The following is a 19636-nucleotide window of genomic DNA, read 5'->3' on the forward strand; positions in this document are numbered from 1 at the left end:
TCAGAAACAGCACATGCCTTCCTGAATCGAGTTTATGAAGGGTAACTGTTTGCATGGGTGCCAGGAATATGTCAACCAAGGTCTCTTATCATTGTTTGGGGACTAACAGAGCATGGAGGCCACCTGGTCCTAGTGATTATTAAACTATACCTCTTGACCACAAAGGCCCTAACGACAAACATGGGATTTATCGCTCAGTACAGTCCTGGGTGGGGTCAGCAGGAGGGCAGGAAGAGCTGCCTGGGCCCAAGATGGCGTCAGTTATGCTCACAGCCATACAGTTGTATGCTTAGGGTTTTTTTTTTTACTTATTTATTTGGCTGTGCTGGGTCTCAGTTGCAGCACACAGGATCTTTGGTGAGGCATGTGGGATCTAGTTCCTTGACCAGGGGTTGAACCCTGCATTGGGAGTGCAGAGTCTTAGCCAATGGACCACCAGGGACGTCCCAAGGTTACATTAAGAGACCTCATTCTATGCTGAGACTTTTTTCCAGCAACCTAAAGTCAGTGTTATTGGATGGCTCTTGACGCAGTTGAAGAGGTGACCCCCGGTTTCTTGTCGGTTACAGATCGCGAGTTAGGTGAGAGCCAAGCTGTGTGCAGTGCCCGAGGGGAGCTGCTGCCCATCCTCGCTTCCGTTTCTTTGTCCCCAGTACCTCTGTCACCTACTTGAGATCAATATCTTCTGGTTCTTAAAATACATCCTGGCCTATGGGAACAGAGTATCGAATCAGAGAACTGATGGCTGCAATCCAGAGAATCACAGACTGTGGAGAGTCAAGCAAACATCTTAAAATAATAGAAACCAAAGTCAATGCCGGTCCTTTCCTTAACCTCATCCTCACTGTGGACCATGGCCAGTACAAGTAGGCCGCTGACACAGTGGAAATGCCTGGCACCCATATCCCAGGCTGGACACCCTGTCTCTGAGTCAGCTAATAGATGAACAAGTTATCAGGACGCAGGTAGAGGAGAAAGGGTTGTTTTTTAAGTTTTGCTGGAAAATTCTACGTGGCTTATGTATACATGTTACATGTGGTCCGTTGGGGTACATCTCTACCTGGACTTTGGCAGTTAGCTCCTAATGGACCTCCCAGCTTCTCCAGTCACCCACTTAAGCATTGTTCTGGAGTGACCCTCTAGTGTCAGTGCCCTCTGGAGGCCTCCCGTCTTCCTGGGAGTAAAATCTGGGGTCCTTAGCACAGCCTGCAAGGCCCTGTGGCTTCTGGCCCCCTCACTCACCTGCTCCTGTCATGTCTGCGTTTCTCCTGCTTTTTTCCAGCGTGCCCAGCCTGCTCCCGCCTCCGATGTCGTACTTCCTGCCTGGAACACAGTTTTCCCTTCAGCTGACACACACCTCCCGTTTCCTTCTGGTCTCCGCTCAAGTCCTCCATATAAACAGACCTTCCCTGACCTGGGGAAATTCGACTGCGCCAAATGGCAGCCTGGTTTGCACTTTCTGACACTGTATTTTTACATATTATAGGTCTGTAATTTCTCTCCTCCCACTGAAATGTCAGCTCCGTGAGGCAGGAATTATCTGTTTTGTTCACTTCTCTGTCCCCAGCATCTAGAAGAATGCCTGGCAGTGAATGTAAACATGAGTTGGGGCAACCTCATGACTGAATGAAACAAGCAGTGGACCAAAAGTTCTAATAGCTGGTCCTGGTCCTGGTCCTGGTCCCTCTATCAACTAGCTGGAAATCGGGGAAATTTACCAGCCTTAGGTTTCATATTGGTAAAATAGAGTGAAGAGTACCCCACCTACTTTAGGAGATGATGAAATGAGGTCACCAGACGAGTGTGTTGATGCTGAGTGCTGGTCAGGTTCGGGGCTATAAGATCCTTGAAAGGTAGATTCTCGGGGACCACTGTCTCCATGTTGCTTGCCCCCACTCCCCGAAGGGAGAGACCCTGGAGTAGGTACCTGGCATTGCATAGGGGGTGTGACCTATGACCTAGCAGAGACCTTTCAATAAATTATGACATCAGTAATTCAGAAGCAGGCTGGGCAGTTTCCCTGCTTCTCCAGAGGGTTGGGGAAATGTTTAGCTTCCCACAGCTATGAGCATTCTCTCAACATAAAATCTTCTACACAAGTGGGTTTGGCAGGCAAGCTGTCTTCAATGAGTGATGGTCTTCAGAATCAAGTTTGACGTGAGGGAGTTCTCCATTAGCCATGGATGATGGCCTGACACCACGATCGTCGTCATCAGGTGCAGCCGCTCTTATTCCTGAAACTCGAATCCGATCTGCTCGTAGTCGGGGGACTAGGGGCTCAGGGTGGTCCCCGGATGAACTAGGTCTTCAATGGTTGGGGATTGATTATTCTGCTGACTGGTTGGTCTTTAATCAGGGATAAGTACACTGGGGAAGAGGCAGAGTCAATGATGTTAACTTTCCGATCCTCGTGTGGCATCTTAGGCATATTCATAGACCTAAAAATGTCCCTGATGATGGAGAATGGTACTGATGTTAGAGAGTTTTATATTATGGTTGTGATGGTGGTGACAATAGATAAATGAGGACAGGGAATGATAATGAAGGGACGCTTTCTTGTTTACTGACCGTCACCCTGGCCCAACAGGGGACATGTATTAGAGTCCTCAATATATGAGATTCTGTGCTGAGCCCAGAGGGATTCTCCCATCAAGTGATGTGGCCCTGAAGGAGTTTCCAGGTTAGGTGTCAGAGACAGTCATGGAACCCGATGATGGTGATGATGGTAATAATAATAGTAACAGTTAATAGGAAGCCAAACGATTTCCCACTTTTTCAGCCCCATCGGTCTGCTGTGGGGTGGGGGTAGGAGGTTGATGAAAGAGATTCGTTCTGGTTGGGAGTGGTAGGAGCAGGTGGGTCATATATCTTTTATGAAAAACAGTTTAAGAGGTGGTTGAGGGAGGGTATAAAAAGCTCGAAGAATGCAGTGAACAGAGATTGGCTTTTCGTGAAGTGGACTGTTTCGTTTGCTCTTGCTGGGCACACTGAAGTGGCAGGTAATGGACGGGGTGAGAGAAGGAGCTGGCGTGCTGCTGCCTGACCTTGGTCCTTCCATCCGTCTTCTGTGTGTTTGTGAAATCTCACACAGCTTAGCAGGGCCACCCCCAAACTCATGCTGTCTCCACAGGAGAGGAGATAAATAAGGTTGAACAGTGGCCACTGGTGGTCAAAATTCAGGCTGGACCAGTAGGTGGAGAATACACGTCTTGTTTCCCCCTCTTTGGGGGATGGGAGGGGTCAGAACAGGAAATCAAGTGGCAGTTTCTTGGCAAGGAAGCCTAGGCTGTCTTGCTGAGAAGGCTTCGGTGTTTGCCGGGGTCCAGCCCCGGTGGATCCAGGGAATTCGAAGCAGGGTCGGTGTCGGCGAGGATCAGGAAACAATTGCTTAATTAAATGTTAATTAAGGATATAAAGAGTGGTTAAATAAGGATAGCTCAGTGAGGAAATTCAGTGGAGAAAAGAGGCTGAATAATTCAGCCAGAAGGTGAGATAAAGAACGACATGGGGAGACCAAGTTTTGGTGAACAAGGCCCACACTTTATTTTCCAAAGTAGTTTTTATACCTTAAGTTATGCATAGAGGATAATGGGGGAAGGGTAGAGTCAGGCAGTAAGCCAGGCTTTCTTCCTGCAAACTTGTCATATGCAAAAGTTTAGGTGATTTGCATCATCTTCTGGCCCTGAGGCCTGTTAACATTTTAAGACCCTTTCTTCAGAAAACTTACTTTTCTCTAAAGGTGATTAGTCAGGCGCCACCCTCCAAAAGCATTAGATAAAGTTGAATTCCTACAGGGCAAAGGTGTAGTGGGCTATAACAAGAAAAAGAATTAACTCAAGGGTCCAAGGTTACAAACATTAAAGCTACTACTTACACCAATCATATTAATCAATACACTGCCAGGGACACAGCAGGTAAGGGATATGGAGACTTAGCAGCAAACATTGGCCCAACAAGTGAAAAACCCTTCACCAATACAATTTCTAATCAATCTTTTAACTACTCAAAGGAATCTGTGTTTAGACAGTTTAGAACATCTCATGCCTCAGTTGGGAGGCTCTGAACAATCACATGTGGCCCGAAAAACCTATTCAGGCAGGCTAGAGGACTTCCAAAGGAGTTTGTAGGTTGAAACACTATCATACCCAGGAACTTTATTAACTGGAGCTGTAAGTTAACTCTTTTTTTCAGAGAGGTAGTGGGGGACAGCCCCCCGTGAAGTCAGAGGTGTAGGTGAGCACAAAGCAGAAAGTAGGCAGACTCTGGTTTTGGGGGTAGATACTCGAGAATTTCCAGGGGGACTCCTGAGGCTCGATCCCGCCTTTGCGTATGCCAAGCCGCCTTCCTCATGACCTTTGCCATGGGCGGAGCTTGTCACGCCGGCTCCCGGCAGGTGTTTATCTTGGAGATGGTGTAGTGGTGATTTCAAAGTAGATTCAGAAAATATCATTGACGTTTGGGATTTGGTTGATGTTTACTAGTCTCCATCGGAGAAGGCAATGGCACCCCACTCCAGCACTCTTGCCTGGAAAATCCCATGGATGGAGGAGCCTGGTGGGCTGCAGTCCATGGGGTCTCGAAGAGTCAGACACGACTGAGCAACTTCACTTTCACTTTTCACTTTCATGCATTGGAGAAGGAAATGGCAACCCACTCCAGTGTTCTTGCCTGGAGAATCCCAGGGACGGGGGAGCCTGGTGGGCTGCCATCTCTGGGGTCGCACAGAGTCGGACACGACTGAAGAGACACAACAGCAGCAGCAGCAGTCTCCATGCTCCCCTCTCATTAGGCCTTAATCTCACTATTGAGATGAGCAGCCAGGAGGCTGTGGGATGGGTGCTCTTTATGGGATCCCGTGTGCTCTGACACGGCCGGGTTTGCTGTCGTCACGTGACTTGTGTGTATCCAGTACGAGATCACAGGATTCTCCGTGTAAGAATACTGGAGTGGGTTGCCATTTCCTTCCCAGGGGATCTTCCCTTCCCAGGGATCGAACCCGCGTCTCTGATGTCTCCTGTATTGGCAGGCAGATTCTTTACCACTGTGCCACCTGGGAATGCTTCTTTTTAGGTAGAATAGAAATAACATCTACGTCACAGAGCTGTTAGCAAATAGAACAGAGTAAATTAAATTCCATAACCTGCTGTTTCTGACAACAAAAACAATAAAAGCTCTTTCCTTAATTGTAAAATGAAAAAAATAAGACCACACTTTTTTAAGGTAATTGCTAAGTATTGCCTTAATATATTATTTGAGAAATAATTGTATGTATATGTAATTTCTATATGTAATATATATGTTGCTAGCTATGTGTCAGACACTGTTCTCAGCATTTTACAGAAAATAACTTAATTCTTAGAAAAGCCCTGCGAGATAAAAACTTCTCTAACCTGGTTCTTTTGTCCATGTATGTTTGATTTTTGGCCACTGTAGACATGTTGGTAGTGGCCGCTAGAAAAATTCTTTAAAGAAAAACTTCAAACTGGGAATTCTGTCCGCTCACTCTGATAGCTCAGCGAGTTAAAAAAACTGCCTGTAATGCAGGAGACGTGGGTTTGATTCCTGGGTTGGGAAGATCCCCTGGAGAAGGAAACAGCAACCCACTCACTGTATTCTTGCCTGGAGTCGGGTGGGTTATAGTCCATGGGGTCACAAGGAGTCAGACACGACTGAGCATTCATGTTGACTGGCTGTTGGCACCGACACTGCCTCTTCCCCAGAAAATCGGGGAGGTCCCATGAACACCGGTGACTTCCCCAGGCGCAGATCTTGACAAGGTCAGACCAGGTGGGAAATGATACTGACTCAGGCTCCCTGAGAGAGCGCGTGTGGAGAGTGGGCATGTGTGGACACTTGGGCCTCTGTGTCCCCTGCTTGGGACTGTGTCCCCAGAGAGCGTACTGGGCTCACAACTCCCAGGAGGACCTGGTGACCTCGCAGCTTTATTGTGGACTTGATGTTGTGCTCATGGTGGCTTATGTTGCTGGGAGGCCTTGGAGCATGTGTTGGAGAAGCAGCTGAGACTTTAATCGTGTTTGGGTATGTTGGACCCTTTCACGTTAGTTTAATGACATGCCAGGTAGAGCTAGCCAGCGTGCGATTTCCCTTTGGGAATGTGTGTTTTTCCAGGGCCCTTGGCGGCAGCCGGATCTGATCTGCCCGTTGGTCACATGAGCCTCTTTTTGCATGAGTGCCTGAGACTAGTTGCCAGGCTGGTCCTGTCCTTCCCCGGCCCTGAGATCTGCAGGCGACTACGATGCTCCTGCTGGTTTCCTGCAGGGCTGGGAGCCTTGGGATCTCATGCTGGGGAAGGTAAGCTGGGTGTAAGCAGGATCACAGCAGGTGTGGAGGACCCAGGGAGAGAGTGGGCGGGGTGGCTGCCCACGGCAGCTGGAAGAAGCAGGAGGCGTGATCTCTCCCGGGTGACACCGATCAGCCTGGTGAGAATTCTTTGGACCATCCCATTTAGACTTTACCACTTTCATCTTCTCTCCTTCCCATCTCCCAGGTGTTAGCTGCCTGCATAATCCTGTGAGGAGAACTTGACCCCAGGCAGCTCCCTGGTTTGAGTAGACCTCCCATCTTTGACTGCACTGGCCTCTGTTGCTGCGCGTGGGCTTTCTCTAGTTGCAGCAAGAGGGGGCTACGCTCCAGGTGTGGTGCTCAGGCTTTTCGTCGCAGTGGCTTCTCTGGCTGTGGAGCGTGGGCTGCTGGTGCTCGGGCTCCAGTCATTGTAGCTCATGGGCTTAGTTGCTCCATGGCATGTGGGGATATTCCCAGACCAGGAATCGAACCCGTGTCCCCTGCATTACAAGGTACATTCATAACCAGTGGACCACCAGGGAAGCCGGACATCCCACCTTTGACGTGAAGTCTGAATGGTCAACACTTCCTGAGCAGCGTGTCCCTCCTAGCCCACACCTCTGCTTAGAAGGTGCTGGAAGGCTGAGGCACCCTGTCCTGAGGTGGGGGGTGTAGTGTGCTGGTAGCTTTCTGAGACAGGCAGGGTGGTGCAGGGGTTAGGGGAATACTGCCTGGGCTCACGTCATCTCTGCTGATGGGCTGTGTGACTGGTTGAGGGAGAGACCCTCTCTGTTTCCTGTGGTTAGTAAGGGGTAGTAATGGTACCTACCTCAGAGGGTAGGCGGGTGTTTTTGTTTTTGTTAACCTTAAGCTCCTTCTTGTTTAGTCTTTATTTATCTATTTTACTGAAGTGTAGTTTATTTACAATGCTGTGTTAGTTTCAGGTGTACAGCAAAGTGATTAAGTTATACATCATCTATATCTATTATTTTTCATTCTTTTCCCATATGAGTTATTGCAAAATATTGAATACAGTTCCCTGTGCTATTATACAGTAGGTCCTTGTCGATTATATTTTATCTATGGTAGTGTGTATCTGTTAATCCCCAATTCCTAATTTATCCTTTCCCCTCCACCTTTTCCCTCTGGTAACCTTAAATTTGTTTTCTGTGTCTGTAGTTCTGTTTCTGTTTTGTAAATAATTTCATTTGTATCTTTTTTGAGATCCCACAGTAGAAGTGATATCATGTGATTTGTCTTTCTCTGTCTGATTTACTGCTCTTAGTTTGATCATGTTGCTGCAAATGGCATTATTTTATTCTTTTTTTATGGCTGAATAATATTCCATTGTACATACATGATTTTTTTTGCTTAATTATTTCAGGGTTGGTGTGGGGGTTCCATAGATTTCAGAGGCTCGTGTTCCTTTTAACTTTCTCCTTCACCATCCCTAGGGTGTGGCCATGTCCTCAAAGTTCAAAAAGAGTGTTGGAATTCCAGCCACTGTGTCTACCTTCCAACAAAGCAAGTAGAGGAGGGGAAGGAGTCCAATCTGTCACTATTCTTCATGAGCTAGAACTTAGATGGCCACATCTAGCTTAAAGGAAGATTGGGAAATGTATTCTGGCATTGTGTATCGGCTCAGATAACAATTGGAGTTCTCTTGATTTGAGAGAGAAAATGATTATTTTATAGGTAGGATAGATAGTCAACTGTCACCGCTACATCTGGTTTCAGACCACAAGCTAATTGAGCCAGAGCTGAGGTTGTAACCCTTGGTTTCAACCCAGAGATCTGTCTTTCCACTGATCCCAGTAAAAATGGAACATGAGTGTTGGGAAGCAGCTGGTGGACTTAGACAATACATGTTTGGAGGAAAAGAGAAGTTCTTTTCCTGTCTCCCTTGGCCTTGCATACCAACATGAACTGATTTGCTTTATGGTAAAGTCAGGGTCATGGGAATCCTTGAGTCTTGAAATATACAAATAGATCTGTGTATGGTCACAGAGAAGACATGTTTCAGTTCTTATCTTACTGACATCTTGTTAGCACTTGGCACAGCTGATCACTCCTGCCTTCATGAATGTTCTCTTTCTGGGGTTCTGGTTTTCCTCCCGTCTCTCCATCTTGTTCTCTTCATCTCTTTTTCCTGTTTAATGTTAAGAGTTCCTCACGACTTGATGCTGGGCCTTCTCTTTCCTGTCTTCTCTTTCTGTGCAGTCTCAGTTGTGCCTTTAGCTCTCTTGGCTACTTATTGTCAGATTATTCATCTTTAATCCCCGGCTCAGATCCTATTTGGACTCCAGATCCATTCATCCAATTGCCAATCAACACCTCCTGGAAGTTGTAAAGGCTTCTGAAGTGTAACAGCCCACAAATGAAATTCCCAGTCCATTATCAGGTCTTGTCAATTGTACCCTGGCAGTAATTCTGACACCTCTACCCTGGTCTAGGATATTGCCAGGATTGCTGAAGTTTTTAAAAACACTTTTATTAAAGTATAATTTGAACAGTATAATATTTACCCATTGCAAGCATACAATTCAATAATATTTAGCTAATTTATAGTGTGCAACTATCATCAAAATCCAGTTTGAGAACATTCCTATCACCAAAATAATTCCTTCTAGCCAGTGTATAGTTAATATACAGTGTACAGTGTATAGTTAATACACTGTTCTCATCCTCAGCTCCAAACAGTCAGTTGTCTGCTTGCTTGCTTCTTGGTTTATTTTTAGCATGTGGGGTCTTAGTTTTCCAACCAGGGATGAACCTGTGCCCCCTGCAGTGGAAACATGGATCCCTAAACACTGGACCACCAGAGGAGTTCTTCCTCTGCTTTTGTCTCTATAAATTTCCCTTCTCTGGACACTTCGTATACATGAAATCATACAACATGTAATCTTCTTGCATCTGGTTTCTTTCACTTAGCATGTTATTTCTGAGGTTCACCCATATAGCACATGTCAATGTTGTGTTCTTTTTATTGCTAGATAGTATTCCGTGGTGTGGCTCTATCACACAATTTGTTTATCCATTCACCAGTTCATGGACATTTTGTGTTGGGAAATCTCTAGCTAGGTCACATTCTACTTTCTTCTTAACACGAGACTCTCAGCGCAGCTAAAGCTGTGTGTTCATTTTTGTAAATACCTTATTGTTTCTTGGCACATCTTCCGTACCCCCATCAAATCAGAGACCTTGTCCCCCACCTCCTATGGATTACATTAAAAAAATTTTTTTTCATTTTATTTGCTTTTATTTATTTCTGGCTGCGCTGGGTCGTCTTCGTTGCTGCCCCTGGGCCTCTTCTCGTGGTGGCTTCCCTTGTTGCAGAGCCTGGGTTCTAAGCATGTGGGCTTCAGTAGTTCGGGCACATGGGGGCTTAGTTGCCCCACAGCACGTGAGATCTTCTGGGCCCAGGGATCGAACCTGTGTCCCCCACGTTGGCAGGCAGATTCTTAACCACTGGACCACTAGGGAAGTCCCCTCCTATGTATTTTTAGCATTTAGCATATAGTGCCTAGCAAGTTTGGTACTCATTAAAAAAATATATATATATGTATTTTTAAAGAAATGAGTGAATTCTTAGAAATAAGACTTAGTTTTGGAACCAAAGCCAAATTCTTTAAAATTTAGCTGAGTTTATGTAAATTCTCTTTTCTTTAACCATAGAATAAGTAAACGTATCCACAGTGCTTTATCCATATACCACATCTGAGAACCTTGCCAAATCGTATTGCCACAGCACCTCCAAGAAAAGAGCAAACACTGGCTCTTGTTTTAAGTTCTATCTTGTTGGCTTTGTTGCCAATTAATTAAACCGCTGATATAGTGTAATATGAGCATGGGATCCGATTCACTGTTTGCATTTGGAAAAGTGATGTGGACGCTGGGAAGTTCTTGTTTTATACCCACTCGGACCTTGAGGCGCAGTGATGGTGGAACAGCAGTTCAGAAGAGAACAAGCCAGCTTTCTGGCTTTGCAGATGCAGGACTCAGGGCTCTGAGTGGATGAGTGCCGTGGCCAAGGTCACAGAGTGAGGACCAGTAGCTCTCAAAGCGTGGTCCCGCCTGCGGCATCAACATCACCTGGGAACTTGCTGGAATTCTCTGGTTCCACCCAGACCTCCCGAATCTGTGGGAGGGGCCCAGGAGCTTGTGTTTTTAACAAACTTGCAGGTTGTGCCGATGTAGCAAATGTTTGAAAACCACAGGTCGAACCAGCCATCTTCCTGCCAGATCACACCTCTTTCCTCTCTGCCGTGTAGCCTGTAGGGAAAAGTAAAGGGTGCTTTGATCCAGGGACAGTGGAGTTTAGGGTGTGATTTCACTGGATTTGTGTTGTTTAGTTGCTAAGTTGTGTCTGACTCATGTGACCCCATGGACTGTAGCCCGCCAGGTTCCTCTGCCCATGGGATTTCCCAGGCAAGAATTCTGGAGTGGGGTGCCTTGCCTTCTCCAGGCGGATTCAGTTGGATATTTAGGGGCAGAAAACCTGAGCCTAGGGGCCTGCTTCTGATCCTAATTGCTTCCCTGGTCTCCACAGGCTAGCTTTCCATCTCTCTTCATCCTGGTGGCCACTAGGCTGCCCACACACTTTTGCCCCCGGGCTTTAGCCAGTATTCTCTTCAGTGTGATTTGATGTGTGTGTTCAGGGTTTTAGTGTAAAGCAAAGACTTGATTCAAGACTCCGCCCATCTCAAGGATTCCCAGGTAAGTTCCTTGTGTTGTCGATGGCAAGAATGAAAATGAACCGTGAGCATTAAGATGGGTCTTGACATTTTACAGTTTAAAGTAGTAGTAGTTGAAGTTCTTAGCCAATGGCCTTGGAAACTTGAGTAAATAGGAGTTCAGAAGTGCCTGTATTAACCCTTGTTAGAAAGGTCTCAGTTCTTGCTCCCGGTATGTAATGATCTGGTCTTCAAAGGCAGATGGAATCTCATCATACATGAAATCCAAGTGCAGTGCATCCAGTCTTGTGTTAAAAGTTCGCTTTGACTTAACGCTCATGCTTTGTCAGGTGAGGTGGTTCACGAGGCAGCAGCCGTTCGGCCTGCTCTCTGGGGCCGCTGTGCCCAGGTGAACCTACATGATGCTAGCTGATGATCCAGTTATGCAGAAACAACATTCCCAGTGACATAATTTTTCATTAAATCTTTCTCAAAAATACTCCCGCAGTGACAGAGCCGAGATACCTACTGCCTGAGCTGTTGTGATTTAGGAGCAGGGCTTCAGCTCTTTCACACAATGATAAAATAAGGTCAGCTCGTATTTAAACAATACGTTCCACTTTGTTGGATGGGCCCATAGTGCTCAGATGTTTGCTGAGTGAATGATTAGGAGGAAAAGCTTGAAAGGGTAGGGGGGACAAAAAAGGGGTGTGAATAACACGCTTAAGGTTTTTATTCTGACTCAATTTTGCACTAGTTTTTTCTGCTTATCTAGGGCTTCCTTGGTGGCTAAGACGGTAAAGAATTCACCTGCAATGCAGGAGACTTGGGTTTGATCCCCTGGGTGGGGAAGATCCCCTGGAGAAGGGAATGGCTACCCACTCCAGTATTCTTGCCTGGAGAATTCCACAGACAGAGGAGCCTGGAGGGCCATAGTCCATGGAATCCCAAAGAGTTGGATACAACTGAGAGATTAACACACACTAGGGAAATTTTGAAATTCATATTCCTGATTTCCTGATCTGAGCCACAAAGATTCCGATTCTCTATGGGATGGCAGTCTGGAATCCACATTTTAAACTACTCTGCTGATTCAGAAGCAGGGAACAGCTGACCCAAACTGTAAGAACATTCTTTTTACAAGAAGACAGTTAAAAATACTCTTTTTTAAAACTCTGCTTTATTGGTTGTCTTTTGTTTTATTTATGGCTTATTTTTAACTGGAGATTGCTTAAAATTTATAAATATGTGTAAATTTATGGTTTTGCCTCTCCTGTTTTGGTGCCTTCCCCATGCTAACAGTTTAAAAATACCCACCCATATTTTTCCTAATATGAATATATTAAGTTATATGATATATATATATATAATGTATTATTAAAACTAATACTACTAGTTTTTTTAAAGTCTCTAACATGTCAGATGTTATTGTGAGGTCTAAAGATTGGCCCTATAAAATTTTTACTTTTTGATGCTGTTTTTAGCCAACATTTTGCAAAATGTTCCATGCACATTTAAAAAGTTTATATTAAAAAGTTTGTGTGTGTGTATTTTTCATTTGGGTATGTAATTATTTGTAACATTTAAAATAAAACTTGGGAATATATTGTTTTGAATCTGTATGTTCCCATTCATTTTCTACATATCTGTCCAACTCTGGGCAAAAGGATTCTAAAAGTCTCCTAATCGGATTGTGTTTTATTTTTTTCTTATATTTCTGTCAGTTTCGACCCTGTGTTTTGCATCTTTGCAGTGAAAACGGTACTTTAATCAACACACACTGTCTGCATGGTTTTGAGCCTTGGGCCTTACGGCTAAGATGGCCTGATTAAAATCTACGCCTTAGTTTCCTCTCTATAAGATCGGGGGTGTGCTGTTTACCTTTCCGCACTTGCCTCTTGTACAGATGAAAATTTCAAGTAGTCACTCAATCCAGAGAAGGGTGTTTAGCTGGAGACAAGGCCGCCGTTGCCATGGTCAGAACAAGGCACAGGTGGGCTCCAGGAGTCTGAGCAGGAGCTTCTCAGAAGACAGAGGGCCTGGAGTAGGCAGATTTCTACAGACACTGTGATTCTGTGAAAGGTTTCCAGGACACGCCTTTCAGAGGACAAAGTGATTTTGGAATATAAAGAATTTGTCTGGGTGCGGTCCATGGGAGTTTGTCACTGAGCTGTGTTCCCGAACCATGACGTGTGAATATTTGGGCTGGAGACTAGCTTCTCTTGATCAATAATTAGTGTGGGGTTGGAGGTGGAAACAAAGCGGAGGGCCTGGGAAGGTGAGGCAGGTCCCAGCAGGTGGGGCACCGGGCTAGCTGGGTCCTGAGCCCGGTGGGCGAGGCCTCGAGCCTGGCGTGGAAGGAAGTGCGAGCCCCACACGGAATGGGAGGGGTCCTTACTCCCTTCTAGAACTAGCTCAGGTGTCAAGAGCTGGGCAATCAACCTCCCTTCTCAAGCCCTTTCCTCTTGTTTTAATTTTCACTTTTAAGTTTAGATGAAATGTCTTAACTTTTTGTCAGTAGCAGCCTGTCTGGCGAAGCTCCTCTTCAAAAGAGCTTTTTTCACTGCAGTTTTCCTCTTTGTAATTTTCTTGTAGGTTGCTTGTGATTTCTGCCTCGGCATTAATGAGCTGCTTCCCCCCCTGTTCCCACCACCCCCACCCCAATCCTTTCCCTTTATTTTTCTGCTGCTAACTGGATGCTGATGGCAATTGGCGTGTCTATCCCCTCCCAAAGTAAACATGTCAGATTTTCAGTTTTCAGATCCTGAAGTTGAACCTTCATGAAAGTCTGTAATGCAGGTGAGGGTGGGAATTAAAGGCTACAGGTGTTGACAGATGACTCCGTTATGCCAGGATTGGAAAGCAGTTAAGCCTAAGGGCAGCTGCTTTGGATGTACGCATGCGCAAGTGAGTGTGCCTGTGTGCGTACAGATGAATGTGCGTGTGTGTGCACGCAGGTGTGTATGTGCAAGCACGTGCTCACGTGTTGTTTCCGAAGCAGTGGCTTGTTCTCAGCCCTTGTGAAGTGGGCCTGCCGCTGCCCGCGGGTCCCAGCTTTGGAACAGAGCGAGGTTGCCACTCGGAGGCTGGCCTGATGAGGACTGATGGCATGTCTCCTGGGTTGGTTTGACGCCTCTGTTTTTTCTCTCCTCTCTACCCCGCACCCTCCCTGGTTTGTTAACATAGCCCCTAAAGTATGTTCCCTTCATATACAGTTAGGTTCACTTGCTCCTCAGTCAAGATGCAAACGAAGCTCGAGATGCTAATTAGAATTGAACCCACTCTAGGAATTTGGTTCGTCTTACTCATTTCTCCAGAATGAAAGGCGTTTAGGAAAGTTTCAGGAGTTTATCTGGCGTTTGCACTTAATTTGGTGAAGCCTTGTCCCTAAATGCGTTTAACTTTTCCATTTAGGATGAAAGCCGTAAATTTCTGATGCAGCAATGCCTGACAGAGCCCTGACCCTGCAGGAAACCAAATGTAATTTCCTTCCTCCCAGGGGATGTGACCCCCACGGCAATGCGTTTCATAATGCTGGGTGGGCAGCTCCTACCTACACGTGACAGCTGCTAACTCAACTTTCAAAGGCAGTCCTGGAAGAACACTTTATGTTTAATCTGTTGCAATTTTTAATCGGATATTCTCCCATCATTTCCTTCCAAATAGGATCGAACTTTTAACTGTCTTTAGAAAAAAAGCAAATTATTGATAACCTTCTTTAGTGCGCCTGATTCAAACCTGTATTTTCACTGAAACTATTTTAGGAAGCAGTGGAAAGGTGTGTTTTGTTTTTTGTCTGAGGCAGGGGGTTAGAATTAAGATGTCATTTTGAAATAGGTAATGTGAAAAATCATTCATGTGTTCCCATAGCCTGCATGATTTCTGCTCATTGGGTTATTCTGTCATCCTGATTAAGGGGGGAAAAAACCAGAATTCAATTCATTTTTTGGTACCAGTTTCTTAGTAATGTCCTTTGCAAATATATGGTTGGTATGAATGAGATGAATTTGTGAAGCTGCATCTGGGAGCTGGAAAGGCTGATGGGCCTGGGTGATGAGCGGACAGAGCAGAAAGGGAAGAGGTGTTGAGTCTTTCTCCATTCCAACAAGGGCACAGGGTGGATGGGGAGGGTCAGGGTGTGGACGGCAACTTGGCTTACGCCTTTTCCTTGAAGCCTGTTGAGATTGTACGCTACCTTTTCTGCTTTCCTCTGTGTACAGGGGGCGTGTTTATAGATGGGGAACAGTGCACTTCTGCCAGGGTGGTTTGGGGGAGGATGCAGGGGCTGGAGACACACAATGCTGTAGTTGGAGACGAGGCTCTTTCCCTACACTGTACAGATTATTGCTCTCAATGCTCTGACCTGCCGGGAGTTGTCTGCATACCGGCAGTCACCGTGACAGGAAATCCAGGCCACGTTGAAACCAGGACTCCTAAAGAGAAGGCAGGGTCAGCACTTGAATAACGTGACCCCTGGTGGCTCAGAAATCACCGCAACTCCTCTCTCATGGATAGAATTTGGTTTTCACATCTGTAGGGTAAGGGAGTTAGAGAAGGCGAGGTTTGAAAAGACTGGCAGTTTACAGGAACAGATCACCTTTAATGAGGCGAGACGGGGCAGCAGTCAGATTAGTGAGCTGCTGCGCTGACCCGAGAAAAGAGGAAGTATATATAGGCATGTATGTGGAAAGCTACTGTCTTAAGGGGCCTGTTCTTCTCCAAGGTTGTTCAGAGTAGTTATCTCTTAAACGGCTGGGGCAAGAAATTCTGGAGCTCTGCCAGAGGCTGGACCGGCTGGGAGCTGGGTGTAATCAACCTTAATGTCCGTTTTTTTTTTCCTTCTGGTGAGAGTTCTTTGTTTTGCATAGAATGGTGGGGAGGACCCAGAGGGGAGCTTTAACTCCAGGTTATTTTGATCTGTGTAACTTTCCTTCAACATCACAGAGAGGAGGAGTAGAAGGACATGAAAATAGACATTTTGAAAAGATTTTTGGTGAATTTGCCAGGCTGACTGCCATCACAGATCTGAAGCATAAGATAAGCAGAAGCCTCTTTCTCATCCTTGTAGAAATAAGGGTGTTTTTTAGCAGGTGGCTGTCCTCCAGGTGGTGATTCGGGGGCCCAGGCTCCTCTCTCTGGGGGTCCTTGGCACACTCGTTGTGGATCCCCAGTGGCCCCACAGGATGTCTCCATTCCAACCTGTGTGAGTGTGTGTTGTGTGCCTGTCCTGCGTTTTACTTCTGCTCACATTCTGTTGCCACAGCTCACATGGCCACACATCCCGACAAAGAAAACTGGGAGATATATTCTGTCCTTTCATCTCATGTCTCTTGGAAGAAGTGGGCAGGGATTTGGTGATGCGCTGTTAGTTTAGACCAGTGCTTCTCAAACTTGAGCTGCATCAGAGTCATCTGGAAGCCTCCTTGACCCCTTCCCCAGTGTTTCTGATCCAGCCGGCCTTGGATGGGGCCCAAGGATTTACATTTCAAACAAACTCCCAGGTGAGCTTGATACTACTGCTGGGCCCCGGACCACACTTTGAAGAGTCCTGGCCCACAAAGGCATCTTTGTATCTTGATTTATCCATGGTAGTGGTGGAGACCAGAAGTATAGCCTTATTATTATGACCCAAAAGAGATTGGGGTGGCGGGGGAGGACAGAGGTTAAAAAGATAGTCTTGTCCAGGACATTTGGAATGTTACAAGTAATTAAAAGAGGAAGATTTCTTGGAGGAACTGGCATTCTGGAGGGTTGAGACCTGCCCTGTGGGCTGGGGATGCAGTGGCGCCTCTGTGGGCAGGCAGGAGGACTTTCAGCTGCGCTAGCTCTCTCGGAGCAGAAAGGTTTGGAGAATGAAGCACCTAAGTGGGTAAGGAGAGGTAACCCGGGGCAGGTAGTGAAGGAGGACCTGTGGGAGACTCGAAAGAGAGTTTGCGAGCTGGACTGAACCAGGTGTGGATGTGGACACAGACAAGCAGGACTTGGATTTGGAGTTTCTTTGAGTCCCAGCCCCTGAAAACTGAGGGATAATGATGGCTGTCTGTCGGATACTGTGAGAATCAGGGTGGCAGTTTGTACACTTTCTTAGTTTGTGGTGCTTAGAGGTTAAGATAATGCCCCGCGGTTTCATTGATTAAAGCAGTCATCTGCAAACAGCTTCATGTACATTTATGTCCTAACAACTCAGTAGCCATTTGAAAAAGTAATCACCATAAAAGCACAATATGCTTCTGTGTTAAGAACCGCAGGTACATGTTGATGGACTGCGTGTGCCTGCAGATTCCAAACTGGCTGGATTGTCTGCGTGCTTGGTGTCTGACTTGCAAGCATCACTGTGTAACCCTCAAATATGGGACGTATTTTCAAGTGCCTGTGCGAGTTCCCAGTGGCGACCCAGCTGCTTGGGTGCATGGATTGAAAACTGGAATCTGGTAGGAATCTGGTAGTTTTCCCCCTTCATTGATTCACTGAATAAATATACTATCAGTGAGGTGTCAGGCATTGTCTGTCTCTGGATAGGGTAGAGTCTCGGGGGAGGGGGCCGAAACCAGACATTAAATTGGATAATCCTGTAAATGTAGATTCCCATGGGGGCCAAAGCCATGAGGGGCAAGTTCCAGGTGAGAACTTGTGGGAGGATTTGACCTGGTCAGGAGAAGCTTTCTCAAGTTGGTGGCACTTGAGTTGTTCCTGAAGTTACCGTGCAGTATAAATAGGGGAAGGAACCATGTTCTAGACACAGGAATGGCAAGTATTTTCAAGCTAATGAAGGACTGACTTTTTTCCCTCCTTAATTGCACCGTGATTTGATTTGAGACTGGTTCTGTGGCTTGGGTGTGGCTGTGGGTCAGATAGCCTCTGGACTTTTCTTTAATCAGAGAAACCCACTGATGGTGCAGTGGGATGCTGATGTGAAACCCAGCTGCACAGACAGTTTCAGTGTTGTTTTGAATAACTGCTCCAGGTGGGGAAACAGCATGAGCAAAAGCCCTGTGGTGGGAGGCAGCTGGGGGAGCCGGCGTGGGTGGAGCAGACAGTGGGAGGCGGGGAAAGCAGGCAGGGGCTATGCTGAGCCTCTGGGCTCCAGGAGGAGTGTGGGTCTCCGATGAAGACGGCTTGTGGAGAAGCGCAAGTTGTCTGGACTACTTTCTGCTGATAGATTGTGAGTGTCGATAGGCCAGGTACTCAGCTCCCAAGATTTGTTTGAGCCATTCAGACAACTAGCGGTTCCTCTGTTTTTCCCCTGGTTATAGACTCCAGTGGCATTGTGGCCTCCCAGAGCGGAGGGAATTCTTGCCCTGTTGTGTGAACAGTGTTCTGTGGAAGGACCCGCTGGAGGTTAGAGAGCTTTGTGAGCACCTCTAGTTCCTGGTTGGCCCAGCCCTGGGGCTCAGATACAGTGCCCAGGCTGCCCCAGAGTCCAGCCCAGCTTGCTACTTCTGGGGTGTGAATTTCAGGTGTTCCTGTGAAGTCACGTTGAACCTGTTACCAGATTCTGTGTCCCAGCGCCTTGCTCTTCTTGACCATCCTGAGGCTCACGTGTATCTGTGGGCATCACACCATATCCCGAATGGGCCTGGCCTTTGTTCAGGAGCCACGACGAGCTCCATTCTGACTTAAGAATTGGACTCTCTCTCGCTACCCAGGTCTGGCTTGTGTGGGTGTCTGGCAGGGACTTTCAGCTCCCAGCATCCTGGATTGGGACCCTTGATGTCAACATAAGGATTCGGTTCTTCTTCTCCTTTGCTTGGAGAGAAAACTGACAGACACCCTGTGATCTCTCTGCCCAGGTACTTCGTGCTGGATTTCGAGGCTGGCATCCTGCAGTATTTTGTGAACGAGCAGAGCAAGCACCAGAAGCCTCGAGGAGCCCTGTCTCTTTCTGGTGCCATCGTGTCCCTGAGCGACGAAGCACCCCACATGCTGGTCGTGTATGCTGCCAATGGGGAGATGTACAAACTGAGAGGTATGTTCACCTCCCGGGAGGCTTGCAGATGGGCCTCTTGGGTTCACAGTTAACATGGTGATGGCTCTCTGGTTTTTCAGTTTTTTAAAAATCACCTTTAACAGTTTGCCGTATTTGAGGACTCTGGTGACAGACACTGCCTCTCCTCCTTTTGAGGTGGGGAGAGGAGCTGAGATTAGGAAGTATTTGTCCTCATTAACCAAGGAATTAAGGAAAATGCAAGGTGAGTGATCGCAAAGCTGGCTGAACCTTAGGACTTCAGCGGATTTTTCATATTAGCTCAGTATATATTTGCTTGTACCTTATATAGTGACTCTTCAGTGCCCATGAGGCTGTGCTCTAAAGATAAAATAAACCTTTCCCCCCCTTCCTTTCTACTTTTTTTGTGTGGCTGCACTGCATGACATGTGGGATCTTCCAGGACCAAGGATGGAACCCGTGGAAGCATGGTGGCTTAACAAGGGAATAACCAGGAAAGTCCAAACAAGTCTTTTAGGGATCATGGTGGGGACCTTCCTCGTGGTCCAGTGGCTAAGACTTTGCCTTGCAATGCAGGTGGTGCGGTTTTGATCTCTGGCTGGGGAAGCTGGGATTCCTCAGGCCTTGCAGCCAAAAAGCCAAAACATGAAACACAAGCAGTATGGTAACACATTCAATAAAGACTTTAAAAATGGTCCACATCAAAAAAAGAAAA

General features: G+C 46.5%; 1 protein-coding gene across 1 annotated transcript in view; it reads left to right on the forward strand.

The window, feature by feature from the left end:
• The window catches only part of OSBPL10 (oxysterol binding protein-like 10), a 344792-nt gene that overhangs the window by 83239 nt on the left and 241917 nt on the right, over positions 1-19636 (forward strand). The window contains exon 2 of the mRNA XM_010835557.1: positions 18767-18942. Within this exon, the coding sequence (XP_010833859.1) occupies positions 18767-18942 (176 nt within the window). The remainder of the gene's footprint in view (positions 1-18766; positions 18943-19636) is intronic.

The sequence above is a fragment of the Bison bison genome, unplaced genomic scaffold, assembly GCF_000754665.1.
Source record: "Bison bison bison isolate TAMUID 2011002044 unplaced genomic scaffold, Bison_UMD1.0 scf7180017864043, whole genome shotgun sequence".
Lineage (NCBI taxonomy): Eukaryota > Metazoa > Chordata > Mammalia > Artiodactyla > Bovidae > Bison > Bison bison.